We start from the raw sequence: 27,807 nt of genomic DNA on the forward strand, positions 1-27,807 counted from the left end.
GCCACAGTTCTTAAGGTTGCCAGACGCCGGTGACTGCGATCCCAGCCGAGGCGCCTCCAACGATGGGACGGGATTAGAGTAGAGTAAGGCCAGTTTGCTGTAACGTTCGGTCACGCGACCAGGCCGCGTAGAGCTACTTTTCGATTACAGAGGGGGTACAAAAAGCGATGGTACCAGGCGCGAGAGCGGGAGATGGAGGGCGAGGTGGTGTACAACGGACGATGGGTTGATGGTATCGAACCGCGCAAACAGTTCGTCGGGATCTCCTTGGTCGATGGGCCGCCAGAGCAAGGGATAGTTGGCCAGATCGGAAAAGTGTCAGTCGCAAGGTGACAGTGTTACTTTGGAAGCTCTGGGGGCTGGGCGGGCATATAAGCTTGGGGCACTGAACTATACGCGACTACGTCCAGATCTGACACCCACTGCCTGTCGCAAAAGGCAGCAGAACGCGACTTGGGGGTAGGCCAAGGACGACCGACTACACAAATAGAGATTCAGAGTTTGATTCGGAAGTGTCTTCGGCGCAAACACAGAGGCGTTTGAATGTTGCGGATCATGCCTTGGTCATAATATGTAGGGGTGACGATGCTCAAATTTTGGCTCCGTCCGTAGATCTTTGAGCCCGGTTCTGTAAAGAATGTCGAGTAGTGGGGGGAGATGGTGGCCTCGAGTTGGTAACGGTTGTCATTGATCCAACTGGGTAGATCCCGGGACGCTGCGATGTAGTGCTTGAAACTTACAAGCAACCACCTTGTAGCGTCGACCAGAGACGCAAGCCGCACCAGGGTCTCACAAACAAGCCCAAGCCTCTGCTATCCGTCTTGCAGATTTGATTTGTGCGTCGTTGGCGTTTTCAATGTCGTCGTCACGACGGCGTCTCCCAGTAGTCGAAGCGGACCACTCGCTTCAAGTTAAGACCTGGCCAGCCCAACGGAGAGGGTCAAGACAGGAAGACTGTGACGCGTATTACGTCGAGCCGGGCCCAACGGAGTATAGTGACAGAGGGTGACAAAGTTGGAAGCCTAAAGGTAACAAGACGAGTTACCTCGAGGTGGGATGGTGGTGCAGTATGGTCAATATCCAGCCTCCGAGATAATGTGCTCCCCGCCTGGTGTCTGTCTAGGTACACTGGAATAGTCTAGTAAGTCGTACCTGCGCAGGTAGCGTCGTTCATGATATATATTCGGTATAGACGTAAGCGAATGAAGTGGTAGAATGGGCTTATTATTGGTCAACGAGTGGATCAAAAAGGCTGGAGGTCCCGGGACTATGCTGCAATATCCAGACGCTAGGACGATGACCTCTTGCAACCTCGGAGGTTTGTGAAACGGGCAAAGGGAATTAAAAGGGCTATCAAAGTATTCTTTTCCATTCTTTTCGAGTCCCAAACAGAAAGAAAGATGACTTGTACACGATGCAGCTGAGAAGAAACTAAACAGACTTGGTATTAGTGACGGAATGAGCGAGGTGGATGGATCTTCTCGAGAGTGTGCACAGGCAGTGGATTGTTGGTTACTTTAGCTGTTGTATCGGTACGAGTAGTGGCAGTGGTGGTGCAGGGGGGTAGGTAGAGAGTATAATGCCCACACCTCGGGTGCAATTAGATTTGTGGATGGATGCGAGCGTGTGTATGGACGGATGGGGTGGGCGAGAGAGTGCGTGTGTGTCCGGTGAGGGAAGATCTTCAATGAGGCTTCTTTTTGACGTATTTTTTCCAAGTCAAGGGTACTGGAAGAAAAAGCAATCTGCTCGCTCCAGATGTTTGGATTGCGCTGCTTGCACCAATCCCGGTCACAGGGCCAGCATAATGTTATGCGTCTGTAGCGAACAGGGAAGAGGTTGCGAGTCCGTAGCAAAGCGGACCCTAAATCCCTTGGACGGACTGCCAAATCAGACGAAAAAGGCGTCCGGGACCTATAGTGACGTCCAATAGCCGAGCGATAGCAATTGTGTCGATCTTTTCGACGGCACTTTGGGAAACACTCCCAAAGGCAGGTTGACACCCGACGTTCCAGTCCGGATAGGTGCTTGGTCGCGGCCAGGAAGCAGGTCGAGACTCATTGATACCCAAGTGACAGCGCGGATGAATCGGTCGGCCGCCCATAGCTCAGCTGGCCGACTGAAGACACCGAACTCGGGTATTGCACCAGCTTTGCAGGATCAAGAGTGTATATCTATTATAAGCAACAAAGAAGGCAGATGATACGCATCAGTATCAGACAAGAGATTGGGTGTGTAGAAAAACCTTGGTCCCCAAACCCAACCGCCCGAGGAAAACGCTATCACGAGATTCGATGCGCAGAGTGAACGCGAACAAGATGGACTGATGGACTATACACGCGATGGTCGGTCTGGATATAAGAAGAACGGGGGCGGAGAGAGCATCCATTCAGAGGCAGCAAGACAATTGGCCGGGTGGTTTCGTTGACAGCCCAGGGCAGATGGTGGCTATTGAATTTTCCGACGCTTCATGTTTGTCCATGGTAGTTCCATGGTCACTCCGATGAGGATCGGATTTGCAGGCAGGAATCATCCTGGTTGCGCCTTCTATTCCTGTCGCTGTCGCTGCCACTGGCTCCTTCCCCGGATTGACTAAAAAGAAGGTTTTGTGACTGGCCGGTAGACCGTTGGGCATGGCAGACTTGGGCAAGAGGCGAACGGCTGGAAGCTTGCTTGGACTTCAGACTTCAGACTTCCGACTTCAGGCAACTTAAGGATAACGTTGCCAGGATTCTAGGTAAGCAACAAAGGTCAGTCGTTCAATTCCTCTGGGTCGCCATCCAACTCCTTCGCCATTCCATCCGACGCCCACATCTTCACCACCACCCCCGCCACCCCCGGGATGTGCAGCCTGCTGCCATTATGCTCGGCCACTCGGCCAGCCGGTCAGCTCGGGATAACTGGCAACAAGAGGACAGCGAGTCATGCCCTCTCAGGTCTAGCTAGGAGATAATCTCGAATGGCCTTCGAACCTAACACCGAAACGGGCTAAAAATTGTGTAGCCAAGAAAGCTCTGATGGCGGTGCGTCACCTGTATGGTCAATTAACCATAACCATTGGTCGCCGAGAGGTGAGACGGTGAGACCAAAAGGAGGGTCTAAATCAAACCTTCGAATCCCTCACCTCACGGTTGATGAAGCTTGCTCGTTCGTCCTACTCGTAAGTTCAGTCCATTTTAGCCCCGACACTACACAAAAGCCCTCACCTGCCCTTCCCTATTAGTAGGACTCAAACCTTGGCCGAACCCGGCTTCTTCCAGATAAAAACGATAAAATGCAAATGGGCTGAGTCTCTGCTGCCCAATCGATGTGGTTCCGGCCTGAGGCGTCCCTCCATCCGACGCAGCTTGGCTAGCCTTCCCAGCGTTCGGGAAAATTTTCCACGTTGGGCCTTTTTCTCTTGGTACTGAGAAACTCGAAAGGTACCGTGGAGTCGCTAGGCGGGAACCGTCCAAGGGATGTACTCTGTTGGTGCATGCAACGCGGCATTTGCGACTGATGAGTTTGTGATGTCGACCCTTGACCCATGTCGTTGGAGAAAGACGATTGTCAGGGGCTTCACGAGGAGATGTCGTCAAAAAATGAGCGACCAGGGTATGTCTGAGCCCTGGCCTGGTCTGGGGGCTGGCCAAGGTACCTTCACGGCCGATCGACCCTTACCTGCGTACCCACAGACGACGTGACAACTCACTGCCGACGTGTAGTGTAGTGATATCCGACGTCGTAGTATCGACTCTCATTTCCAGATGGGAAGAACGCGAGGACGGTCCGAAAATGCGCGACTTTGTTCAGCAGCAGGCCCGTCCCCCGCGGGCCACGGCATCCATTGCTATCCAGCCGTGTCTATCTCTCCATCCAGGGTCTCGGGCTCCAGTAGCAGAGGCACACCCACGCAGCCACGACTCGATATGGTGCAGGATTGGTTTGCTACACCTTAACCTATAATGAGATACATGTTAAGGATGTTTCCTGCACGTCACATAGGTACAGCACTACCGGCCAACCTACCGTGGCCTTTGTTTGGGATCTACGTAGCGAGTCCTTTTCTTAGCTAGCAAGCAATGCGCGGTGGGCACTACTATATGCAAGTGCTATTATTAAGGTGATGCAGGCCGACGTCCTTGGTTCATTTGAAGTGTGGACATTAATAGAATAGCTCGCGAACCCCGTTTTTTGTGGGACCAGATCGATTGGCGATGAACGAATCTGGGAAGAATGAAAAGGCTTTGGACCAAAGGCACCATACATCAATAGGTGGCCCGAAACGGATGATTAATTTCAGGGCGGGATCCGGTACCTACTTACAGCAGGAAGGACGGAGCTTTCGCAAGAAAGGCCAGAGGTTTGGATGCTGTCTTGGATCCTACAGGCGGGTTAGACGGCTGCTATGCAATGCAAGTCATAAGCTGACTGAGCAGGAGTCTTGATGACACACTAGCCCACTAACTCCTAGCCTCCTCGGTTTGTGCAGGTTCAGTACCTAGGTAGGGCTGCTAGACGACTTGCTAAGCAGACAATAGTTGGCCGACTTGCAATATAAGTCAAGACCTGGGTGGTTACATTTGATACGCTGCCCCATGCTCCCAGGTACCACACCACTCCGACTGGTTGTTTTTCTGTATGCGCATGTACGAATACGTACGCGTTTGTGTTGGGGGCCTGCTTTCAGCTTGTGGCAAGCAATCAATCATGCTGCGTGCCTCGAGGCTTCGAGGTATGGGGGTGTGTCGTGTAAGGTAGGATTCCATTTGTCGGGTCGAACCCCGAGAACGTCCCTGTCTGTTTGCTCGCCTTCCTTTACCACAAAAGGGTGTCGATATGGCAGCCTTTCGACCGTCTGCCTGGCACTGGCCAGGGGATTGGACCTCTTCGTCGCAACCCCTTCAGCCTCGCCGGAGCAACCCTGGTGATCGCCGCGATGAGGCTGCATGGCTCCACCCAGGCCCGGGGTGATCTTGCTTAATTTCGCCTGAGTCCGAAATTAGTAACAAGTACAAAAGTGTAGTAAGTCAAGACTGGTCTGTGAGGTCAAGGGATTTGGCGCCATACATATTCTATGCAAAGGAAGGATCAAACGTGATCAATCAAGCCGTCTGGATATACGCAATGCAACATGCGCGCCAATCTGGATCGACGAACTGCGCGCGTTTGCGGGGTTCACTTCACCCAAGAGCGGTGTCGAAACATCGGAACCAACGAGAGGACGACGAACATCATCTCTACCATCACCATCAACGCCAAGAGTCATATGGCTAATAGCCGTGCCGCCCCGTGATCCAATACTGCTTCTGCGTGGCGTTGCTCTAAGAGCATCCAGAACATCAAACAAGTCCCTGGAGCTCAAGTGCTTGGTGTGCTTCTAGCGTGTGCTGCTAACAACCTTAAGCCGTCAGATGTCTTCTAGAAAACATCTTTACGCATGGGAACCACTCTCCCGCATCCAAGAAAAGGGAAAGAAATGCAGACTACAGACATGCTAGTCGTAAGTCACGTTGTCTGTGCATCGTCGGCCAACCATTCACAGCCCGCGCTTATTTCAGGCCGACGATGTGCTTGAATCTGCCTCAAGTGCCAGCCAGGGGTCATTCCTCGTTGGTATCGAACAAAGACGTTCGACCTCTTCGTACACGCCTTACCTGCCCGGTCTGATGGTTAGTTGTCAGTAGCTAAGGGGCGAGAGGGAGTCATTCATATGCTTCAGCCATACTTCGGTCGTTTCCAATACACTCTGCCTGGCCCCGTGCGCACGGAGGACGAGATCTGACGGTGCACAAAATTGCAGACCCTCCGGTCGTCCACCCAGCTGGGCACTATCTGCCTACCGGGAAATGAAACATGACAACCCTGTCATACACATACCTTCTGCTGTGCACTACCCTCAAGTCGGCATAAAGCAAACGTATCGCGACATCGACGCCGTGTTCGTTGCGCCAGATCACGCCACGAGGCGTTCGTCTCAAGTCTTGAGAAGCCACGAAGCATTGCATGAAGCTGAATCCGCGGCGGATTGCGGCAGTGCCGAATCATCGTTTTTCTTCTTTCTCCCCCCTCTCTGCCGTCATCATGAGAGGTGCCCGAGCAGGAAAATGACAAGCGCTTGTTTCCTTATTCGGTGCTTTGGAGTCCCGCCATCGTTATGACTCTCCGGCATCAGCGATACACAGCAGCTCTCTTGATCAAACGAGCCGCTCGTTCTTGTTCATTACGGTCCACGGACTCGCCGATCAAACGCTGGGGAATGCATTTGATCCGAACCAACACTACGATGATTGCCGTTCATACGTTGGTAATCCAGGATGAGCCAACGCCATTCCCCATCTCCAATTTGACAAATTCTTTGGATACAAGTTGCTACATATTGCTACACGTTTATACACATTGGAACTCGCTCTGGTACCGATGTTATGGACCAACCCGCAAGACTGTCGAATGACGAGACAACTGCATGAGTCGCAGTGGGCTATAGAAGCCGATACGTTCCAGTAACGGAAAGGGGTGATTACCCCTGGAAGATTGCCCGGTAGTACTTGCGCGTAGCAATCTCCAGCGACAAACGATTTCGATGTGATATCTCCGACTATCGCTTGACCCAGGTAGGCATCTTGCGTGCCTTGACGTGACCATGCTTCTTTCTTTCCACCTTCCTTGGATCGCGCGTAATACAGCCAGCTATTGTGGAAAGAGTCAGCTCCATCGCTTCGTAATGTTGAACGGAGGCAATAATTTTTGCACATCGTTGAATCTGCCGCGTGGTAAGGGGTATGCTTACCTCTCCTCAGGGGGTTCTTGAGTGCGGGCTCGTGCACACAGAGCGCCTTTGCAATAGCAAGCGCAAGAGCCTCAGCTTGACCAGTAGTACCGCCTCCGCTCACCATTGCCCACACATTGTATTTGTCCAGTCTCTCGGTCAGCTTCATACCCCAGACGGCACTCTCGCGGTCGTGTACACGGCCAAAAGCCTCGCTGAGTGGTTTGCCATTGACAAGGACCTCTCCGGTGCCTTCGACGACCCATGCTCTTGCGACAGAGGACTTTCTCTTGCCCACACCATGAGATCTGCCGTATTGGTCGATAGGTTGGATCTTCGGCTGGTTGAGGTAGTAGTTGACTTCTCGCTTGAAAGGAAGGAGGCCGGCCGTCACCTCTTCAGGCATCAAGTCCGGGTGTATCTGGTTTAACCGCTTCGCCAACTTCATACATGTTGCGTAGTCCCTTCCCTTGACGTGCTCACCGACCGCCAGACGGTACTGCTCCTTTGTCCTCCAGGCTGTAGGTGTGACCTTGTCTCTAGGGATGATGGGCAAGCGCGCGTACTTGCGCGCCAGATCCTGCACGATGACAAAGGCATCGTTGAAGATGGGTTTTCGCGAGAAGTACGAAGGTGAGATCGGCACCGCTCGAGCATACGGTACTTGGACTACCGCGGATTGGTCTTGGTCGGCGGGCTCCAAGTCGGATGGGATGATCTCCGTCGTCGTCGTCTCGGCTAATCGCGGTGCGGTCGTGGTGATAGATCTCGTCGCGTTAATGGCCTGCTTCGGCCTGTATGCGAGGCTTGCTTTCGACGTTGGTTGCCATTGAGCTGTCGCCGCCACCTTGCCTGTTTGCCGTATGTCTCGCAGACACCGGAAACCCGTTCGCAGAGAGGACATTGTTGTTTTTTCTCGCTCTAGCAGAGCCTCGTCATGTCAATTGGCCGCCGATGAACGAGTAGGGACCGCAATTCGCACCGTACCGACGGCTGCTCGCTGCTCACTGCTCAATGCCTGGATTTCGTACGGGCTTCGAGGTTCTAGCTATGGGCCGCCCCAAGTCGGAGGCTCCAAATTTCGAGATTTCGCGGATTGGACAGGTTAGGTACCTTTCCGTTAGTACCTGCCGGAATATCTAGGAGCCGATCGATAAGGCATGCAATGCATGTGCCATTGCGATTGAGGAGTCGGGATGGGGAGGGGGAAAAGGTGAGAGCAGAGCAGGCTGTGCAGGTGTCCCGCCGGGTTTTTTCGATTGGGCACGGGCCCAAGGTAAGACCTGGGTTAAGATTGCGACCTAACCAAACAGCTCCCTTTCCTTTCAGGTAGCCAGGTGATTCAGAAATTCACGGAGCCACCCCGCAACCCCCTCCTAGAAATTAATTTTTCGCATCCGCAAATTTTCCATTCTCTCTTCATTCCGTTCACCTCGCATCGACAACATTATTCACAATGGCGTTCGGCAAGATTTACACCAAGGAGAAGAACCCTCGCACCACGGCGATTCTCGCTGTTGCGAAGGCCAATGGCCTTGACCTCGAGACGGTCACGGTCGACACCAACGCCCCTACTCCCGAGTACCTCAAGCTGAATGCTCTCGGCAAGGTCCCTACCTTCGAGGGCCAGGATGGCTACGTTCTGTACGAGTCCATGGCTATTGCCATCTACCGTAAGTCGCTGCTACTAACCTCTCTTCTGCCTTTTCTCTGCCTCGATGGCGCCTGCTTTGCTCCGCGCTGGCAGTCGCCATCCTTACAATGATGACCGAGATTTTTATTCTAACAGTTATCCCTATCTGAAATATCTGTGTTGATCGTTCTACTTTCTGATTGTTACCCCCAAAACACCATTTTTGTGTCCTTCCGCATTTTGCATTGCAGCATGCACTGACACGTTTTTCGGTAGTCACCTCTCAGAACGAGAAGACCACCCTGTTGGGCAAGACCAAGCAAGAGTAAGTCGGCACAAGCGCCCTCACCTACCCCGCTGTGCGCAGAATTCTAACATGGCCCCATAGCTACGCTTCTATCCTGAAGTGGATGTCTTTCTTCAACACTGAGGTCCTCCCCAAGCTCGGTGCCTGGTACCGCCCTCTTCTGGGATGGGACCAGTACAACAAGAAGAGCGTTGACGACAGCCAGAAGGCTGCCGCCAAGGCCGTCGATGTTGTCGAGGAGCACCTTCTCCACAACACCTACCTTGTTGGCGAGCGCATCACCCTGGCCGACCTGTTCGCCACCGGTATCATTGCCCGCGGCTTCGAGTTCTTCTATGACAAGGAGTGGCGCGCTGCCCACCCCAACGTCACCCGTTGGTACTCCACCGTCTACAACCAGGACATCTTCTCCGCTGTCGCTGCCCCCTTCGAGCTCCTTGACGCCGTCAAGCTGCAGAACATCCCTCCCAAGAAGCCTGAGCAGCCCAAGAAGGAGAAGAAGGAGACCCCCAAGGCCGCCCCCAAGCCTGCTGCCGCTGCTGAGGAGGAGGATGATACCCCCCAAGGAGCCCAAGGCCAAGCACCCTCTTGACCTTCTGCCCCGCTCCGCTTTCGCTCTTGACGACTGGAAGCGTTACTACTCCAACCACGACGAGGCTGAGTCCATGAAGTGGTTCTGGGAAAACGTCCCCTTCGAGGACTACTCTCTCTGGAAGTGCTCTTACAAGTACAACGATGAGCTCACCATGACCTTCATGTCCAACAACCTGATTGGTGGCTTCCAGACCCGTCTGGAGGGATCCCGCAAGTACATCTTCGGATGCGGCTCCGTCTACGGTGTCAACAACGACTCCATCATCGAGGGTGCTTACCTCATCCGCGGTCAGGAGTACGTCCCCGCTTTCGATGTCGCTCCCGACTACGAGAGCTACGAGTTCACCAAGCTCGACCCCACCAACCCTGACGACAAGGCTTTCGTCGAGTCCATGTGGAAGTGGGACAAGCCCGTTGTTGTCAACGGCAAGGAGTACCCCCACAAGTCCGGCAAGGTCTTCAAATAGAGGGTTTGCTAGATTCTGCGCGGATAGTAGTGGTATGTGGATGATCTTATGAGTTATGCAAAAGGGTGGGAACGACTTTATTGAGAACAACATGATTCTCTGGCATTGATGATTGGGACTGGGACTGCTCCGGTTAGGTAGAGCAGGTTGGTAGATGACCAAGGCATGACAAAATGTCGCAAAAGACAAAGTGCCGAACCATTTTACTGTTCCAAAATGCATACATGCTTGTGACGTGATACCAGTGACACCAACAAACAGATAATGACTCTTTCTCTCGACCGACCTCTGGTGACATTAATCTATTATGAGGGGCAGGTCATCAATATAACTGTATCCCATGACCCATTATACGAGCCTTACCATTTTGGAGCTTTTATAGTTGACTAGTATTTAATGCTGCTCAAGGTAGTTTGAGGCTCTCACTGTCCTGTTTTTAGTTCACCCTGAACTTTCAGACCTCTTTGATTACAATGCACCATTTGAACATATTCTCAACTGAAAGCTTTCTGTTTCTGGTTTTCTGTCTCGTTTCTGACATTCTCGTGGAACCAGAAATGCGTTTACTACTTATACATAAAGCGTAATCAGTTTGCTGATGTGAAGAGTATTTATTCACCATATAAACTTGCAGGACAAGGATCAGTCAAGCAATGTCATCAAACTTGGATCGACGAGATAACATAACATGCGAGCACAGCTACACTTCTCACAAGCATGTAAATACAAGAAATCATATGGGGTCGATCATGTACATTATAGTTTGTACAATGTGCAATGTACAATAGGAGCGCAACCTCGTGAGCAAGTCTTCTTCTTCCTTCCTTCATGGGGTATCATCATCCGCCGTTCTCGTCTAGCTCTCCCTATCTATGAACCCAGCTCTGTCCCATTTTTATACCGCATTACCACGGCGGATCTTGTAGCGAGATCATAATGGTCTTAAAAGGCAGTGCCCTCAACAACACGCTATGCCGCCGTTTGTGCCAACTTGTAATGACCACGCATGTATCGACGACTACTTGAACGAGTAGTAGCAAAGGCTCGCGACCAACCATTATACCGAGGGATGTGTGACGCAGACCATGTTTCTGCTGTATGAAATGGGTAATGTCGATACCCAGCTTGTCCATCGGTTTGATTTTTCGGCAATTCTCTTCGTTCATTCTGGCCAATGGAACGGAATACAGGCACATCAATGCGCGCAGTAGTAGTATATAACCATCCCGTTATATAAGCAGTCCGTCCTGACGAAAAAAGGTGGCGACTCGCGGGTCGATTTCATGAAATTTGAATGTCGAGATCCTAGTCACAACGGCTACACTGGTGCAGCCAGGATGAAATCGGGCCTGAATGCGAAACGTTTGGCGCGAATGTACGACGAGATGTCCCTCTGCTTGGCGCACTCGTTCAAGAAGTCATGTACCTGGGGCAGGACGAAGCCTTGCTCGGCCAAGTCGCCCTCGAACTCGGGCAGCTGGATCAGATTGAAGGGCTCCGAGCGGGCCTTCTCGGACGAGTCGTCAACCAGAACCGTGTTGGACTGGTCCCAGCGCTGGCCGAGGCGCCGGGCCAGGTCGGCCCAGAGCACTGTGAGACGCTTGTAGCACTGGACACGGCCGTTGTAGTCCGCGGGGGACAGACCCAACGTGTCGCGGCCCCAGATGGCGACGACCTTGGCGCGCTCCTCGGGGGCGAGGAGCTGGTTCAGCATCTTGTGCACGTTGTCGGGCTTGGCCGACGACCAGATGGCCACGCAGAAGGTGTTGAGGCAGTAGTCGAGGAAAGCGCGCGTGTGGGGGCGCTCCACGAAGCGGGACGGGTTTTTGCGGCTCGGCCGGTACAGCAGGGTCCCGTTGAGGTCAATAACCACCAGGATCCGGCGCGGCTCCGGGAGGTGCGAGGGCGGGACCGCGGAATTCGCCATGTACTGCGCCGAAGGGTTCGGCACGCCGCCCGAGGCCTTCGAGGGAACCGCGTAGGGTCTGACGTCCTTGGTTTCCTTGGAGATTCCCTGAGTGTTCTGCTTCTGCTTCTGGTCCTGGCCCTGGTTCTTCTTCTGCTGGTTCCTTTTGGCGGGAGGCACGTAGCCTTGAACCGGGGGTGGCTTATTTGGGAGGTGTGACAAGTTGGCACTGCCATTTTCTGCCCGGTTCAGAACTGCATTGTTGCCTGGGTTTGATGCAGGCGTCACCTCAGCCTCTGTCCCATGCTGGGCCAGCAACGACGCCATCTTGGTGAGCTCAAAGGATAAAGGCGCGCTAGAACTGTCGTGGGAACGAGGTTGGGACAACGCTGCTGAAGGGCCTAGGCAAGGGACATCAGCATATATAGCATGTGAGCGGCGCAAGCCGGTTGCTGGAAGTGTTGGGATCCCGGCGTGTGCTAAAGGGCATGCGGCATCGGGCCTAGATTGTGGAGGATTGGTGAGAGTTGATGTGGTCCTTCGGGCCTGACTGCACCACGTCCGGCGTGCAGCAGTAACGTAGGATGCAGACCAGGCAGATATCACACACCGCATAAGTACGAGATTTTCCGCGCAGATTCTGCCGCTACTTCTGTATTCCAGGCGAGTGACCTTGACAGCGTTACTGAAGGAGTTGATCGCAACACCAATAGCGAGTGCACGCATGCGCTATCGATAAACTATGGCCGCTTATCGATTGCCGCTACTTTTCTGGTTCCTGCTTGCGATGCCAATGGAATTGATTGTCCAATTGCCCCACCATAAAACACCAGCAACAACTTACATGTGAGCTCCGTTCAAACAACAGCAATACCAAACAACAAAGCCATGGAGCGATCACAATCAAGCAAGCGCAAATTTCCCTTTGCTGGGCTCCAAAGACGAGTTCGAGCCAGAAAAGAAGAGCCCGAGATCGTGGACGACAGCAATCCATCTGAAGAAGAAGTCAGTGGCGACGAGGATGAAGACGATCAAAGTGATTCCCAAGGCAGCGGGGAAGAGGACGAAGAGGATGGAGACGATCAATCCGACTCATCAGAGGAGGAAGAAGAAAGTCAATCGCTAGATCCCTCGCAAATATCCTTTGGCGCCCTAGCCAAAGCCCAAGCCTCGATGCCGAACCGGCGGAAGAACGCCCGAAAAGACGAAGAAGAAGAGGACTCAGACAACTCGGACGTGTCCGAGGAAGACGCCAGGGGAGGAGGCGGCTTCGACGGAAAAGCCAGCGAACGAAAACACGCCCTACAGAAGCGCAGCAGCAAACACGCGCCCATGGAGGTGTCGGCCAAGCGAGCGGTCACGCGCAAGCGCGAGGTGGTCTCCGTCCCGAAGGTCGTAGCGCGCGACCCCCGATTCGGACCCCTTGGCACGACTTCGTCGACATCCTACAACCGACACCCCAACCCGGCGATGGAGGAGGAGGCGACGCGGCGGAACTACGCCTTCCTGGACAAGTACCGGGAGGACGAGCTGGCGGAGCTGAAGAAGGAGGTGAAGAAGACGCGGGACCCGGCCGCCAAGGAGAAGCTGCAGCGCGCCGTCATGTCGATGCAGTCGCGGAAGCAGATGCTGGAGCGCCGGGACGCCGAGCGCGCCGTCGTGACCGAGCACCGACGCCAGGAGAAGGAGCTGGTCAAGCAGGGCAAGCAGCCCTTCTACCTGAAGAAGAGCGAGCAGAAGAAGCGCGTCATCATGGACCGCTTCGCCGGCATGAAGAAGGGCCAGGTCGACAAGGCCATCGAGCGCAAGCGCAAGAAGCTCGCCTCCAAGGAGCGCAGGGAAATGCCCATGGAGAGGAGGGAGCGTTGAAGGGGAGGATTACCGAGAAAACGGAACTCGAATGCTGGAGGAGACTTTGTCTGTGTTTTAAATGCGTAGTTTACAGCATTGATACCAAAAGGGGTGATAGCCCTATATACAGTTCTTCCCCAAGTCTAAGACATCATCTCATCTTACAGCGTGATATCCTTTCTATCTAGTGTACATATTACTTTTGCCCGTCAAAATCTACCTTTGTAACCGCCTTCTCAAACATCTCACGGCACCGAACCTTACTTCCAAGTTTGGCACAGAGTAGGAACGCACCGCTAAGCTTCCGGTGCAGACTGTAGGTCTCCTCGGGTGGGGGCGCCAACCGTTCACGGATCATGACGGGGATCAAGGCCTTGACCCGCTCCGTGATGGTCTGATCCTTGAAATCGTACACCTCAGGGGCGCTGTCGAGGAACGGCTCCGCCAGCGTGAGCACACTGGCGATGTGCGCATCCAGCATCGTCCGGCTCTCGTGGCCCGTCAGGTAGCCGAGCCGTTCGGAGAGGTCCTTGACGGTCTGGCGGTCGGAGCGCGCGGCCGCGGACAGGAGGCCGACGTACTGGACGACGAACTCGTCCGGGTACGCGCGCGAGGCACCAAAGTCGAGCAGCTCGAGCTTGTGCGTCCCGGCGTTGTAGAGGAAGTTGGTCCAGTTGGGGTCCGTCTGCATGAAGCGGAACTCAGTGATCTCGCGCAGGCAGAGGCGCAGGATCTGCGTGCCGATCCAGTCGCGCTGCTCCTGGGTGAAGGACGTCACGCGCGTGACCCCGACACCCTCCATGTACTGCATGGTTAACACGTGCTTGCCCGAGGCCTCGGTGTAGATCTTGGGCACGGTGAAGACGTCCGGCTCATCAGCCAGCAGCTCGCGGTACTTCTCGCCGCACTCGGCTTCGCGCACGTAGTCGCACTCCCAGCCGAGTTCTGTGCGGGCGTTGTCAATGGTCTTGTTCAGATAAAGGCCCTTGGGCAGCATGTTCGAAGCGGCAAGGAGCATGGACAAGTTGTCCAGGTCCGAATTGATCGAATCGGCGACTCCTGGGAATTGGATCTTGACCGCGACCTTCTCGCCTGTGGATTTCAAGGTGGCGCGGTGGACTTGGCCGATCGAGGCCGCGGCTATGGGCTTCTCATCGAATTCGTCGTAGAGATCTCTCCATTCCGCGCCAAGGCTTGCCGCCATAACGCGGTCTCGTTGCCAAGCTGGCATGTAGTCCGCTTTGTCCTGCACTCGTTGGAGAACCTCCTGGATTTGCGGGGGCAACATCTTGGCGTCCTGGAAGCTCATCATTTGACCAAACTTGAGAGCTGCACCTCGCATACGTGAAAGCTTGGTAACCAATCTCTCCATATTACCGGCGCTGAGAAGGACAGAACCCTGGCCCCCGCCGCCGAAACCCCTACTGAAGCCTTCGGTGATAGCACCACCGAGCATGCCAGCTGCCAGGCCACCATAATTCCATAATCGTCCGAATCGAGTAGATGGAACCTTGGATTCTCGCAACACATAAGCAGGTTTCGCAGCTTGCTCCGGTGGAACCTCCGAGGATATGCTCCCTGTTTGAGACGAGGGCTGAGCAGCGGCTTGCGCTAGTACCTCATCAACCATTCGCGTGTGCTCTTTCTCGGCGCTCTGAGTTGGAGTAGTTGGAGCTTCTGGTGCATCTGGTGTTACATCAGGCTTTACCGCGGGTTGTTGAGGGTTTTGCACAGTAGCCGTGGCTGTACCTGCAGAGGAGACCTGACTGGGTGGTGGTTCACTTCGTTCCACATCATCTTCAGGCTTTACATTGACCTCCAGGCCTCCCGTTCTCTTTGGGGATGAGTTGGCTGTTTCGGCTGTAGCTGCTACCTCTGAAGCTTTTTTGCCGTGTCCGTAGTCCTTGAACCAACTAGGGGTTGAGGGTGCCGCGACGGGACGCTTCTTTCCAATATAATCGTTCTTCCCGTCAAGCAAATGCGATCCTCGGCTTGTGTGGAAGACATTGACATCCGCATCAACAGGGGCATCATCCAGGGATTGGGTCTCGGGACGAGTAGCAACCGGGTCTGAAGACTGTGCTCTGGCTGTCTCGGACGAGGCGAGCGCTTGCTTTAATGAGCCTATCCCTGGGATATCGCTGTGAAGACCCTCAGGCGCAGCACGATATTGCGAGAGGTTTTTGTACTTGTCATGTTGCTCCAAGAGTGATGGGCCTGGACTGTGTGAGAGTTCAGGGGCTGGTGTGGTTACTGATGGTGCTGGTGCACTGGGCCCTGCGTTTTGAGACTGGGATAGAATATCATCTCCCGAAGATCCAGGCTGGGGCTCTTCCTTCCCAGATGCATGGGGTGTCGGATCATGCTGAGGCTGCTGCTGGTGCCTCAGCGACCTCGCGATGCTAGATGTTTTGCCGTAGTGATCCCATTGCCTAGCGCGAAGCTCCAGATGCTTGGATCCGACGGATTTGGAAGCTTTGGCTACGGCCGCCAAATCAATCAGGATGTCTGCCCACCTCATGGCCGTTACTGTTGCTGCGAGGCTTTCTTGGTCATTGCATAATCAATTGTGCTCTTTTGCCAGTTCACTGGAGCAGGATTGGGTTTTGGGGTGCCAGACAAGCCAGGTTGTTAATGATCCGACTTCCAAGCCCTTTTCAGTGAAAGCTTTCTGACATGAAGAGATCATCGGAAGCGATGCGACGCCACACAAAGTGGCTGGTGCGCTACCGCCGTCCCGTGTATAATAATTAGCAAGATTGATATATTTGCCCAACAAGCATGAATGAACACAATATACAGTAATATTCAGGCCAATGTAGGATCCTCTCGATATCCTAGAGTGGCTGAGCTTATCATACTGAATTATCCACGAACGAGACGACTGGCCGTGAGTTCAGCCACAGCATCAGCATCAGCATCGAGATGCCCAGTCAGGTACTTACTTAACCAAGGCACTGGCGCTATTTCCCTAAACGAGTAAAGTTCTGAGTGACGTCGTCGCATCCCCCCACAACGGTCATCCAGGATACCCCCCATCCCCCTACTATAAAACCGTTTCTACCAATATTGAAGGTAGTATTGATTAGCTTGGGGTTACTATACGACGTAGTATGCGAGTCATAGTCAGTATCCAACTTCCGAAACAGCAGCCATGAGTTCCTCCATCTTCGCTACTCCGCTGCCCCAGCCCAAATCTTCCGAAATCCTGGAGTGGTCCTTCCCCAAGCCCTATCATCAGTATGTGCTGACGGGGAAGTCACGCGCTGCCTGGCACACCTCCTTTGTCATCCCCCAGCTTAACCTTCTTCTCGATGCCGGTCTCCTCGCGACCCGCCATCGCCCAAAACACATCTTTCTCACCCACGGCCACAGCGATCACACTATACTCGCGCCCGCCTTCGTGGATCGCGAGGACCCCCTGATGTATTCTGCCCGGCCGAGATGCAGGAGGTCTTAGATCAGTACGTCCTGGCCAAGACTTTGCTCAACCTCGGCGGCCTCGTGACTGTCGAAGATGCGTCCCGAGAGGACTTCGAGCCCATCGGCGAGGACGAAGTCAAGGACACCTCTGATGGGGACGTGGCCGCCGAAAAGCGCCGAGGCCGCGAGGACTCGCCGGACCGCTCCTGCCCGGACTGGCGACACAAGCCCAAGAGCGGTCAAGTGCACTCGGATAACCGCTTTCTGCACACGCACGTGATGCACGGCCTGCGGCCTGGCGATGTCGTGCCGCTGGAGCGCATCAAGGCCTCGGACATGAGCGCCGAGGCCTTCGCCTGCGACCACACGATCCCATGCCTGGGCTATGTGTTCCGGACGACGCGGCAGAAACTGAAGCCGGAGCTGCGGTCAACCTCGCAAGGGGACATCAAGGGCCTGCGCGAGTCAGGCGTCAACATCACGGCGCCCCAGACGAAGCCCGTCTTCGCCTTTTTGGGGACACCACCCCGGCCGTCCTGGAATCCGAGCCGGCCTGGCTGCGCGAGGGCATCCCCGTCGTTATCACCGAGTGTAGCTTCCTGTGGGAGGAGCACCGCGCCCAGGCCGAGCGGACCAAGCACACGCTGTGGAGCGACCTCGAGGCCGTCATCCGCAAGTTCCCCCAGACCACTTTCGTCCTCATCCACTTTAGCATGCGGTACGAGGAGCACGACATCCGCGAGTTCTTCTCGAAACTGATCGACCCGCCCAAGAACATTGTGGTTTGGATAGGGGATGACCAGGAATGAATATTTCATAGATAATGGAGGGTCTTAAAGGCCCACCTCGTTTCCATTGTATTAATGCTACCCCTTGACCATATGGATAATGCAGCCCCTACTATACCCAACAAACCAGAACACACTTCACAATAGCCAGTTCTTAACCCAAAATGTTAGCCTTCAATACTTCCTTGTGAACCCTTTGGCCCTCAAGCATAACAACACTAAACCTGACTAAGCCGCCAGCGCAAGCAATCTCTGCCCACGTCGCTGGGGCGACTGTCTATCTCTTCGAGTTGAAGCTACCAATTCCAATTCGCCTAAGAGCTCCTGATTATTATCGCCAACATTTATTGCGGCGTCACCAATCACCCCCGCTGTGTCTTTCTACTCTTGGGTTTTCAATCGTCTCAGGCTGCTTGTGAACCCGCGCTCTCCGCTCAATCCATGCCACAGCAAACTCTGAATACTTGCTCGCCCACTCCAGCGGCAAAGCAACGTAAACGCCCGCCTCAAGGAGGGAGTGAATAAATATCTAAACAACCCCTTCCTCCAGTGACCGGGCCGGTGTAGCCTAGCGGTTAGTATTCTTATTCATATTATACTTAAAGGCAAGAGGGTTCAACTCCCTCTGCGGTCACTTTTTCGACCCCTGCTGCTAAGGTCACTTTTTTTGTATCTTATATACATTTTATACAGTAGTAATTACTTGCTATTTTTCAATTAATATAATAGCTCTCTCTATATATAGTAAATCATAAGATGGTATGTATATCCAATCACTCAATGTCCAAACCCAGCAAGTCCTAAAACGCATATCTAGCTTACAATATACTCGTTGCTTCCACGCCTCCTGTTCGATCTTCCTCGAAACCGAGCTAGCCACTAGGTCACATTGTCTTGTCCCTGCCACTCTGGGTTGCCTTGCCTGTCGACCTTGACCACGAACGGATCAACATCAATACCAAGGTGTTCGTTGCCATCCCAATCGGTGTAGCGACCAAAACTGAACGTAGTCTTCGGGCCTTTCTCTTCTTCGGTCCCATCTTCTTCTCCTTCACTTCCTGTTGTCGTTGTCGATTCCCAATCCGGGTCAGTCAGTCTGCTCTTAGCAACATATCCCAGGATAGACCCAAGTGCGTCTGGAAAGCGGGGCAAGAAAGACCTAGGGCCGAAGGCGTACACGACTATGGCCGCGATGACATTGAGAGAGAGGAGCGACATAGTGATGATGAAGGCAACGTCGGCCATGAAGATCTTAGTGACGGTTACCCGTCGTGTGCCTCGAGTGGTACTAGTCGAATTGGGAGCTGTTTCAAACAATGTCGGGGCCTGCTGGAACAGGGCCGCCATAATCATTTGAATGGCGGCATTGGTTTCCGTAACAAGCGTTTTGGAGTCAGGTAAGGGCGTCGTGGGGTCCGAGAACGTGTAGTTTCGTTGCATCAACAAGTAGTTGATGCTGTCGCCAGGGACCGTCTTGTTCAGCCATAGCGAGGGCCCTCCTCCCATGAAGTTGAATGCGATGTGCTCAAACGTGCTGCGTACCTGGGAGCTGTTACCCGGCCCCCACCCCAATGGCCCGAAGGCGCCGACTCTGTTGGCTCGAAGCACATTCCCAGTATTGTCGACGGTAAGATCGAACTCGGCCGTAGCAAGTTCTGGCTGGCATGCGACACCCGTGACCTCCACGTCGCCAATAAGTCCATCGTCTTGCCGACCAGTAGCTCGGGCCCACCCTCGAACGAAGCCCTTGCTACACTGTTCATTATTATAGCTTACCACCTCCGTGGCAAGGCTCCCTGTCCGGTTCGATAGGTTTTCCGCGAGAGTCTTCGAATCAATGCAGTTCATCCAGGAAAACGTGCTACTTTGAGACTGCTCGGAGAACTGGGGTGGACTTATGCGGGTTCTTGTGAGGGTAGTGTGCGGTAAGGCTTTGCAAGAGGGTATGATCGTAACCCCGTGGCTTCGTGCCGTATAAGACTCGGCGGCAGCATCCAGTATGTGATCGAGTTCAAAGGGTAAAAAGTAGTAGTCCTCGGTAAGCCATGGCGGCAGCCTCGTATTTGTCGACCAATATATGTTTGCCATGGTAACATGTTCGATGTAGGACGACGCGGTGGCGTCCTTCTCCCTCATCCAATTCGTCAAAGAACTGTTGGTTATAGTCGGGGTTTTGAGCGAGGGGACATCAACAAGCTCATCTTCGGCCACAGGAAGCTCGTTGAAGAGACCGCCGAGGCTGACAGACAATGCGTTCGCCAGGATCGAGACAAGGCAAACCAGACTAAGCAAGAGATGTTTTGCCCTGGCTGCCTTCCACAACAGTAGTTGGGGTGGTAATGAAGTGTACCTTAAGTCAACGGATCTAGATCCTGAACTGTGGCCCTTCTGCAACTCCGCGAAAGGTTGAAAAGTGGCCAACAGGCGATTCAGGAGGACCCAGAGAGATTCGACCAATGTGGCGAATACGATCGGGACATAGTTCTCCAATATCTCAAGTGTGAACTCGTTGTCCATCGGTAGTGGCAGGCCTGTAGTAGAACCATGGGTTAGTCACTGATCGAACTTTCATTCAATACTTAGTCAGAATGCTTTCATACCTTGAGAGCGCCGCTCAATGACTTTTAAATACGTCAAGTACGATAGGGCTGCTATCAAAACCAACACAAACAAACAGCCACTGAGCGGCTTCATTGCGATAGGTACATCCGGTGTATACAGACGAGAGCGATGGTGGTCGTTGTTGAGTTCCGGTGTCGGTTGCGAGTCAACCATGTCGAGCTGAATCTCGTTTCCGTTTTCGTCGACCCGGAGATAGAAGTCGTATTTATGGAGAGCATACCGAAACTCGTCATCACTCTCAGCGTCTACCCCTGACAGCACTGTCTTGAGCTTGTCGCTTTGCTTGATCAGATTCGCCACTTCTCTGATAGAGACGGGGTCCGACAACAGTTTACTATGGCCACGTTGGCATGACCAGAGCAAGCCTATGTTCAATAAAGCCACGAAAAGTAGCAGAATCTCTACCACAATCGAGAATCTCCGGCTTACAGTAACCCCATAGCGAGAAACTTTGGTTGTGCCAGAGACATTGTCCATGTCGGGGCTCGTCTCCAATGAGTTGATACGGCCAACTGTTAGCGAGAACATGAGCTGATGCATTGACTCAAAGGTCTTGGTGAGGCGCTCCGGGTCTTTGTACACCGCAAGGTTAGTAAAATCTGTCCCTAACGCAAAGCCCAGCATATTAGATATAGTCCTTTGTAGTCCAATGCCCTTGAAGCGACGGTCTTCGTTCACTCGGTAGAGAAATGCGGACCCCTCTGCTTGGGGGTCTTGCTCCATGCTTGGTGGTTGTCCACCGCTCATAAACATTTCGAATGCCGTCGTGTTGAATTCGTCGGTGTTGAGTGTCTCGATGGCCCCCAGTGGCTGTATTGAATCGCCATGCTCACCACGGAGCACAGATTGGTTTGAGTGCAATGATGCCAACACAGGTTGTTTCCAATACTGTGTCTCACAGAAATAAGCTGTCATTTCCACCTCTCCGGGGCTCCATTCTTTTGTCGTGTTTGAGAAGGTTGGTAGGCTATTCCGTTTAGCCCACACAGCCAGTATTTGATGCAAGTTTTCCTCGGAGCATAGTTCTGGCTGATTGAGACCATATTCTGACCAGCTATTGGTCTCCCACCCGATATAATGCATCGTATATTGAGAGCTCTTGTCAACTGGGACGCTTTTTATCCGGCAGCCACGACCATTGTTGAATTCGTACGAATCGGCAGTTGTGTCGTAGATCACTGTCGCAGGCCAGCACACTAGGCTGGTCGACAGCTTCGTCGTGGCGACGGTGTAGTTGGTATCCGCATGGATGAGTTCTGGTCTGCCTTGGTACCGCGCCGGTAGTAGTGCATACTCACGAGTCGTGAAGGGGTGTAGAGGGTGGCCAAGAAATGTGGTGGCATATGCGGTGTTCAGTAACGTTGAGTCCATCCGGTGGGATTGACGATCGACTGGCGGCAGTCCTGACGCAACCAGAAATGGTGCATCGACACTTACAGTGAGCCTCTCAATCTTGAAGAGAGCGCCCTGTAGAGGCGTGATGGCGCAGGTAACAACCAAGACGACCATTCCGCTAAGGAACACGGGCCAGTGTCTGATGTCATCAGTCAATTATTGGTAGAAACAACTTCAGTGTCTTGTACTGACCTTCTGGAAGCGGCTTTGAAAGGCACCCAGCCAAAGAAAGTGGAAGGATAGTCAAGCAGGAGCGAATTTTCAGCCGGAGCCCCTCTCGGTTTTGACATCTCGAGCCATGGTTGCAGTCGTTTGGTGTCGGAAGCTACCCAGTTCCATGCTAAACTATACACTACAGCGATGATGGTTGGGAGATAGAGATATGCCAGATTCACAGCCGGAGGAAGGTTGTCAGGCGATTCGGACAAGGCCAATCCGCCACCTTGTCTCTGGCTCTTCTGGACAAGAAATTCGACCACCCCGGCCAGCAGTAGTGTGATAATGAAAAGACACAGCAGCGCAGGGATTCTCAAGGTCCATGGCTTCCACCCATTGTTCTGTTTCCCATTATTCGGACCCAGTCCCTTGCCGAGAAGTATAGTGTGGGATGAGTTGCTCTCGCTGCGAGTATTGATCGGGCGGAAAGTAGTCATTGACGCGGCAAGAATGCACGATGTGAGAAAATTAATGTACAGTGAATCAACAAGACAAGAATTCTCACATCCTCCTCCAGGTCGAAAATCGGGAAGAAGCTGCCATTTGTATTGACCAACGTGCACGCAGAGGAGAGGAGTTGGCGACATGCAGCATGAACCAACGACGACTTATAGGCGCCTCCTCGTCCAATCCTACGCCAATACAATCGAACTGGGCCCACTTCCCCATGCGACTATCCACATGGCCGGCGGCTACCCAGAACCGCCCAACAGTATTAAATAATATCTAGTACAGAAATCTCGGTTGAGATATATGATAAGCTTGCGCACCTCCCTAGACGGTCGTTTGCCAAAATTAATTCTCTTGAAGTAATGCTCTACCTACAGTTGCGTGCTTGGTGGCCCGAAAAGGCACAGAGGTGATGAGATGCATGTACGCCAGTAGAAGCACCTGCTTCCCAACCAGCAAGACCCACACCATTCTTTCCTCTCAACTCTGAGGTCTTGTGCAGGACCTACCCCGTATGCAGATTTCAAGTAATCTTCATTGGTGGTATATAACTGATTCAAACTGGATCTGCAGAACCATGAAGCATCACAGAAAACATAATGTCAAGCCATGAATGTGTAACTTTATTGACTTGTGAGTTTGATATCGTTTCCGTGTTTGGTATATCCAGAAGCCCGTGTAAAACAGCAAAAATTTATGTACAGTAGAAGGTAGTAAAAATCCCAAACTCCATCTGATGACCAATTTCATCAGTATTCAAAATATCCCCCGAAAGTGTTATACATCAGGCTGCCAGTTTCTTTATAACATGTCTCTAAGCACGGAACATCTTGACGACCCGCTTGACAGCGGCCACCTTCAGCTCAGTGGACTGGCCGGCCGTGCACTTGGTGCCAGGGGCCATTGCCATAACAGGTGACCAAGTTCCGCTTCCACACTGCTGGAAAGAAGAGCCTCCGACACAGTTCCATTGTCCATCGGTGCACTTGCCGGTCAATGCACCAGAGGAGCCGGAGCCGGAACCGGAATCAGCGCCGGGAGCCGGGGCAGCAGGCGCAGAGCTGGGCGCAGGGGCAACTGGCGCAGAAGTAGGAGCCTGTGTAGGTGCGGCATCAGGCTGCTTGGTCAGGAACACTCCGCCAGGAGCGGAAGCGCTGGGCTTGGAAGCCGGGGCCGACGCAGATGGCTTACTCGGACCCGAGCCTGAACCCGAACCGGGAGCCGAGCCTGAGCCAGAGCCAGCAGCTCCACTGAACTTTCCACATTGGCCTGGGAGGGAGTAGACGGGGAATCCATATTTGTCAAGGTTGTTCTCGACGGAAAGACCAGGGTTGGGGAACTTCCAGTCGGTCTTTCCCGGAGGGGTCGTGCATGAGTTGACGTCGGGAACGTTGGCAACGTAGATGTCGGGCAAAGCCTCGTAGTTGGACTTGTCACCGCCGGAACCAGTGAGCTCTATAGCACCGCAGTACATGTAGAACTCTCTGTTTCCGAGTCGGTTCAACCAGGACACTGAGATAGTGGCCTTGCCGGCAGGGATGTTGTCAGGAATTGTGTAGTCATAGGTATCTGGGTCGATAGCAGCAGCGTTTGCAGGCGAGCGGTTGTCATCAAGGTTGCGGGCCGGGCAGCCGCCCTCGATGCTGTGGATAACCTTCCACACGCTTTGAGGAGTTGGGTTGGTGTCGTACGAGATGGAGATCTGGCAAGATCCTCCACCGTGAACAGCAGTGCCTATCCATTGGAGAGTCTGCTTGGAACCAAGCTCGAAGTTGTTCATGTTTGCACCCGCCGAGAAAGTTCCACCAGGGGTGCCCTGGCAGGGGAACTGACCCGAGCTCAGAGGGTTCTGTTTAAGCTGCGGTGAGGTGAACGGCTTGGGGTTGCTGATAAGCATGTGAGCGTTGCTGAAGGCGACAAGCCCAGCCGCCACGACAGTCTTTGTGTTGATCATTGTGAGGGAGTGTGTGACGATTTATCGTTCCAGACGATAAGGATCTTATTCTCAGGGATGAGATGTGATAGAAGTCACAGACTTTGTTGTGTTCAAGGATGTAATTGTTGTTGAGTCTTTCTGAAGTGAAACATACAGGGTCAGCCAAGGATCGAGACATGGGAGAGACTTATAGCCGGCTCATCGTTTCTTTGCCCCATTGAGTGGACTATACTCATCTTTGCCCTCCTGTGGACAAAGAACCCCAATAAGAGGCATGACCGGCGCTCAGTCCGCAACAACAACAAGTGTATTGTGCACTTTGACAGGCCGACAAAGACGTCGCTGTCATACACATGACAAGGGCAGATGGGCGTGCAAGGGACGAGAAGTGTTTAGGAAGCAGTGGCAACTTACTCAGGGCTGCTTTATTCGACAGACGAAACAAGAGCAGATGACTAGTCAACAAGGGACCGAGATCGAGCTAGATCGATGTGTAACGTTCAAGTTGAGAGGACTCAAATGAATGTGTTGCTCCAGGCTAATTGGATCAAGGGAAGTGAGAAGAATAGAAACAAAGAGACCGAACCTCAAGGAGTGAAGGTGAAGGTCTGATAGAGAAAGATCTGTCACTGGGACTGCTGTTGTGATTGTTGAAGAGAAGGAGTGCTTTGAGGAGGGAGAGGAACGACCGTCTTATACCTGACAGAGAGGCGACAAAAAGAACGGAAAGGCAGCCTGTCAACCGAGACAAACACTAGAGCGAACGTATGGCGATGGATGTGAAGTCAACGAGAGGGACCGCGATGTGGAGTGTGCTGCAGGAACCAGCGTCGAACTAGGGACGATTGGCTATAAGAGGAACGGGATAGAGACATGGCTGCTTTCAGGGGTTCCATTCTGAATTCCCACTTAGAGCACAGAGTTCAGGGCTGGACAAGCCTTCCAAGGATCCCATCACAGCCAGTCGGGCGCAGTGCCTTCCTGCCATGAAGGGATCTACTCGTAAAAGTTTCGGAGCATTGGTGGAGGCGGGTCGGTGGAGTTGCCAGGGGAGTCAAAAACGGAAAGTCGACGAGTGAAGATGATTGGATCGAGAAATGTTTCGGCTTGGCAGCCAAGGTGACTAGACTCCGTCCTAGTGGCCGACGGATATTTTTCCTGCTGCTGGGGACCATAGGTTCTTGATAGAGTCAGGCACGCTGAGAACGACTCAGTTGCCCCCTGAGTCCATACCTGCATCCAGACCAAACACCAAGTAAGTATACGCCATATGACACGGGATTAACGACCATGTTGGGATTGGTCTCTTGACCCCCCTGAGTCTGCTCTGCGCCACCTGGGAGAACCGTCCATACCCAGACACACTATAGCCGCCACGGCTTGTTCAACCCCCCTTTGATCGATCAAGTAAGCACTTTACTTTTTCGTCACAGCGGAAAAAGTATGCAAGACACTTGCCGTTGGGATTGCAATCACAGAGCACCAAGCTTACTCCTCTCCAAGAATACCTACAGTAGTGGATGCCTCCTGCCTCCCGGCACGGACGCCCCCCAAAAGGACTTTGGTGTAGTAAAAATACTTGTCATAATGTTTGGATGAATTGGTACAGTGGGCCGATGCACGTCGCCGAAGGCCGTACCAGGTGGCCATTCATGTTCTGGAAAACAGCACGGAAAACGCGAGTCTGCGGCGCAGTAGTCCTACGTCAGTCCCAGTCTTTCCCTGGACGTCGTTTGCTCTTCCCGGCACCCCGGCACCCTGGCCCCCTGTCGCGAATTGCTGAAGATGTTAGCAAACACGGCTGTATCACTCGACGGCAGTCAAGCGTTACGCAAACCGCCCGCCAGATTCCATCAGCAGCCCTTTCCGGGGGTTTAGGCCGTTCCAGGGGGAAACTACTTGCCAATGGCGATTTTCTAAAATGTTTTCTAAACTAGGCCGGGCGAGTCTTGAGCCAATCTTTGCCCGTCCTGCAGGAAAACCTGTCGCTCAATCCCTGTCGCTGACCCCTGAGCCGGTGCGGGGATTTTCTTAGCAGGTGCATGCTGATCAAGCTGATAGGATCTGCAGCCTAGCCTACTCACCGACACCACTTTGACTGGCCTATTGGCCTGCGTGCTTACGATTCCGCCGCGCCGTTTGCATATGCACCTATCAGCCATCCTTAGGACGAATATGACTCCAAGCTACTGCATGTGTAGAACAGAAGGGAAATCTGAAACAAGCCGCGTTTCGACCTCGCGATTTTATGGTACCGTTCGTCACGTTGCCTTTTCTTCCCATCGTGAGAGCGAAGCGCACACAATCCATCCATCGTCTTGAATGCCTAAATCCGGCGGCAACATCACTACGACCGAGACCGAGGCATTCTGTATTGAGCCAGTGCCCCGACAGTGGCGGCCCCTCTTCCATCCCCATCCGCAGCTAAAAACAGGTAGGACTTAATCAATGCCAGGACGTCTGAGCCCTCGTGTTTGCCAGGAAGGGCCCTGGACGGACTGGACTGGAGCTGTATGGCTGTGCTTACTACCACGATTTTACCGGTGCCGGCAGCCGCTGGCCGCGGTTTGTGTGCCCATCAACAGCTGTCACTCGGGGACTTGCATAATGTTACGGGACCACAGATCTCGCGCTATATCGGGCAGTAAGGTCACTAAAGTGGCGGTGCGCCTTTAGCTTTGAGGCTTCAGCCGAGCAGGGAAGCACAATGTCAGGGTAGATCACTAAGTATGCAGTGTCCATGGCGCTCAGCAGCGGCGGCCTCCGCACTACTCGCTCAACTCAGCACTCTAGCCTACCTAAACATCTCGTGCACTTGCAGCGATGGAATGCATACTTCCGCAGCATCCTGCATACTTAGTATACACATAGCTTTTATCCGCGCAAACGAAAAATTCCCTACTGCATCCTACTGATGCACGTGAGGGACAAAAGGAAGCAAAACCGATTCGTGCTATGGAATCTCACAGAATGAAAATTCTTTTGTCCGCTTTTGGCTGCCTCGTTTTTTTGCTTTGCCACAGTTTATGGCAAAAGGAAGAGGGAGAATGTCCTCGTATGCGAGCAGGCGCAGATCTGGTACAGGCCTGCCCGTTCAGGCAAAAGTTAATGGGAGATCTACGGCTCGATTGGTTGACCCGGCTGGATGTAACGCGAGCAGGGAATCCAGGGGTGTTGCTCCCTGGTTTTTTTCCTTTTACCGGCTTTTGGGATTGGGTGGGTACCCAGGTCGCATAGACTTTGGCCTCCGAAGCTATGAGGTAATACCATAGGTGCCACGAGCTGAGCAGAAAACAAGTCCCCATCTGGGCGGCGTTTCCCTTACGTCCACTTTCCAGAAACACATACAGCTTGTTGGGCATTGAAGCAGAGCGCTTATGACGGGGTTGCTTACTCTATTATTGGCTGGAAATAGACAGCAAACAGCAAACAGCAGACAGCAGACGACAGCCCCGGGCCGACCGGGCGGCA

The 27,807-nt window shown here is 53.2% G+C and overlaps 8 protein-coding genes across 8 annotated transcripts; 3 read left to right on the plus strand and 5 right to left on the minus strand.

The window, feature by feature from the left end:
- Positions 1 to 6,577: 6,577 nt before the first annotated feature.
- On the minus strand, positions 6,578 to 7,652 carry PG997_012109 (mitochondrial 37S ribosomal protein uS9m; the record flags this gene model as incomplete). Its single annotated transcript, XM_066816423.1, has 2 exons — positions 6,578 to 6,669; positions 6,770 to 7,652. 2 exons carry the CDS (start codon positions 7,650 to 7,652, stop codon positions 6,578 to 6,580), a joined length of 975 nt encoding a protein of 324 aa, XP_066662115.1.
- Positions 7,653 to 8,204: 552 nt separating this feature from the next.
- On the plus strand, positions 8,205 to 9,749 carry PG997_012110 (uncharacterized protein; the record flags this gene model as incomplete). Its single annotated transcript, XM_066816424.1, has 4 exons — positions 8,205 to 8,421; positions 8,658 to 8,706; positions 8,770 to 9,202; positions 9,255 to 9,749. The coding sequence occupies 4 exons, from the start codon at positions 8,205 to 8,207 to the stop codon at positions 9,747 to 9,749; spliced, it is 1,194 nt and encodes a 397-aa protein (XP_066662116.1).
- Positions 9,750 to 11,067: 1,318 nt separating this feature from the next.
- Positions 11,068 to 11,982, minus strand: PG997_012111 (phosphoprotein phosphatase; the record flags this gene model as incomplete). The annotated part of the gene is made up of 1 exon (XM_066816425.1): positions 11,068 to 11,982. The coding sequence occupies one exon, from the start codon at positions 11,980 to 11,982 to the stop codon at positions 11,068 to 11,070; it is 915 nt and encodes a 304-aa protein (XP_066662117.1).
- Positions 11,983 to 12,543: 561 nt separating this feature from the next.
- PG997_012112 (uncharacterized protein) lies at positions 12,544 to 13,524 on the plus strand (the record flags this gene model as incomplete). The annotated part of the gene is made up of 1 exon (XM_066816426.1): positions 12,544 to 13,524. One exon carries the CDS (start codon positions 12,544 to 12,546, stop codon positions 13,522 to 13,524), a length of 981 nt encoding a protein of 326 aa, XP_066662118.1.
- A 178-nt stretch (positions 13,525 to 13,702) lies between these two features.
- PG997_012113 (abc1 family protein) lies at positions 13,703 to 16,027 on the minus strand (the record flags this gene model as incomplete). The annotated part of the gene is made up of 1 exon (XM_066816427.1): positions 13,703 to 16,027. One exon carries the CDS (start codon positions 16,025 to 16,027, stop codon positions 13,703 to 13,705), a length of 2,325 nt encoding a protein of 774 aa, XP_066662119.1.
- Positions 16,028 to 16,660: 633 nt separating this feature from the next.
- PG997_012114 (RNase Z) lies at positions 16,661 to 17,738 on the plus strand (the record flags this gene model as incomplete). The annotated part of the gene is made up of 3 exons (XM_066816428.1): positions 16,661 to 16,909; positions 16,951 to 17,430; positions 17,478 to 17,738. 3 exons carry the CDS (start codon positions 16,661 to 16,663, stop codon positions 17,736 to 17,738), a joined length of 990 nt encoding a protein of 329 aa, XP_066662120.1.
- An 858-nt stretch (positions 17,739 to 18,596) lies between these two features.
- On the minus strand, positions 18,597 to 22,387 carry PG997_012115 (uncharacterized protein; the record flags this gene model as incomplete). Its single annotated transcript, XM_066816429.1, has 4 exons — positions 18,597 to 20,248; positions 20,318 to 20,338; positions 20,393 to 21,873; positions 21,927 to 22,387. 4 exons carry the CDS (start codon positions 22,385 to 22,387, stop codon positions 18,597 to 18,599), a joined length of 3,615 nt encoding a protein of 1,204 aa, XP_066662121.1.
- An 827-nt stretch (positions 22,388 to 23,214) lies between these two features.
- On the minus strand, positions 23,215 to 24,354 carry PG997_012116 (uncharacterized protein; the record flags this gene model as incomplete). Its single annotated transcript, XM_066816430.1, has 1 exon — positions 23,215 to 24,354. One exon carries the CDS (start codon positions 24,352 to 24,354, stop codon positions 23,215 to 23,217), a length of 1,140 nt encoding a protein of 379 aa, XP_066662122.1.
- Between the last annotated feature and the right edge of the window lie 3,453 nt (positions 24,355 to 27,807).

Source organism: Apiospora hydei (genome assembly GCF_038363865.1).
Source record: "Apiospora hydei strain CBS 114990 chromosome Unknown utg000009l_segment0_segment0, whole genome shotgun sequence".
In the NCBI taxonomy this organism is placed as follows: domain Eukaryota; kingdom Fungi; phylum Ascomycota; class Sordariomycetes; order Amphisphaeriales; family Apiosporaceae; genus Apiospora; species Apiospora hydei.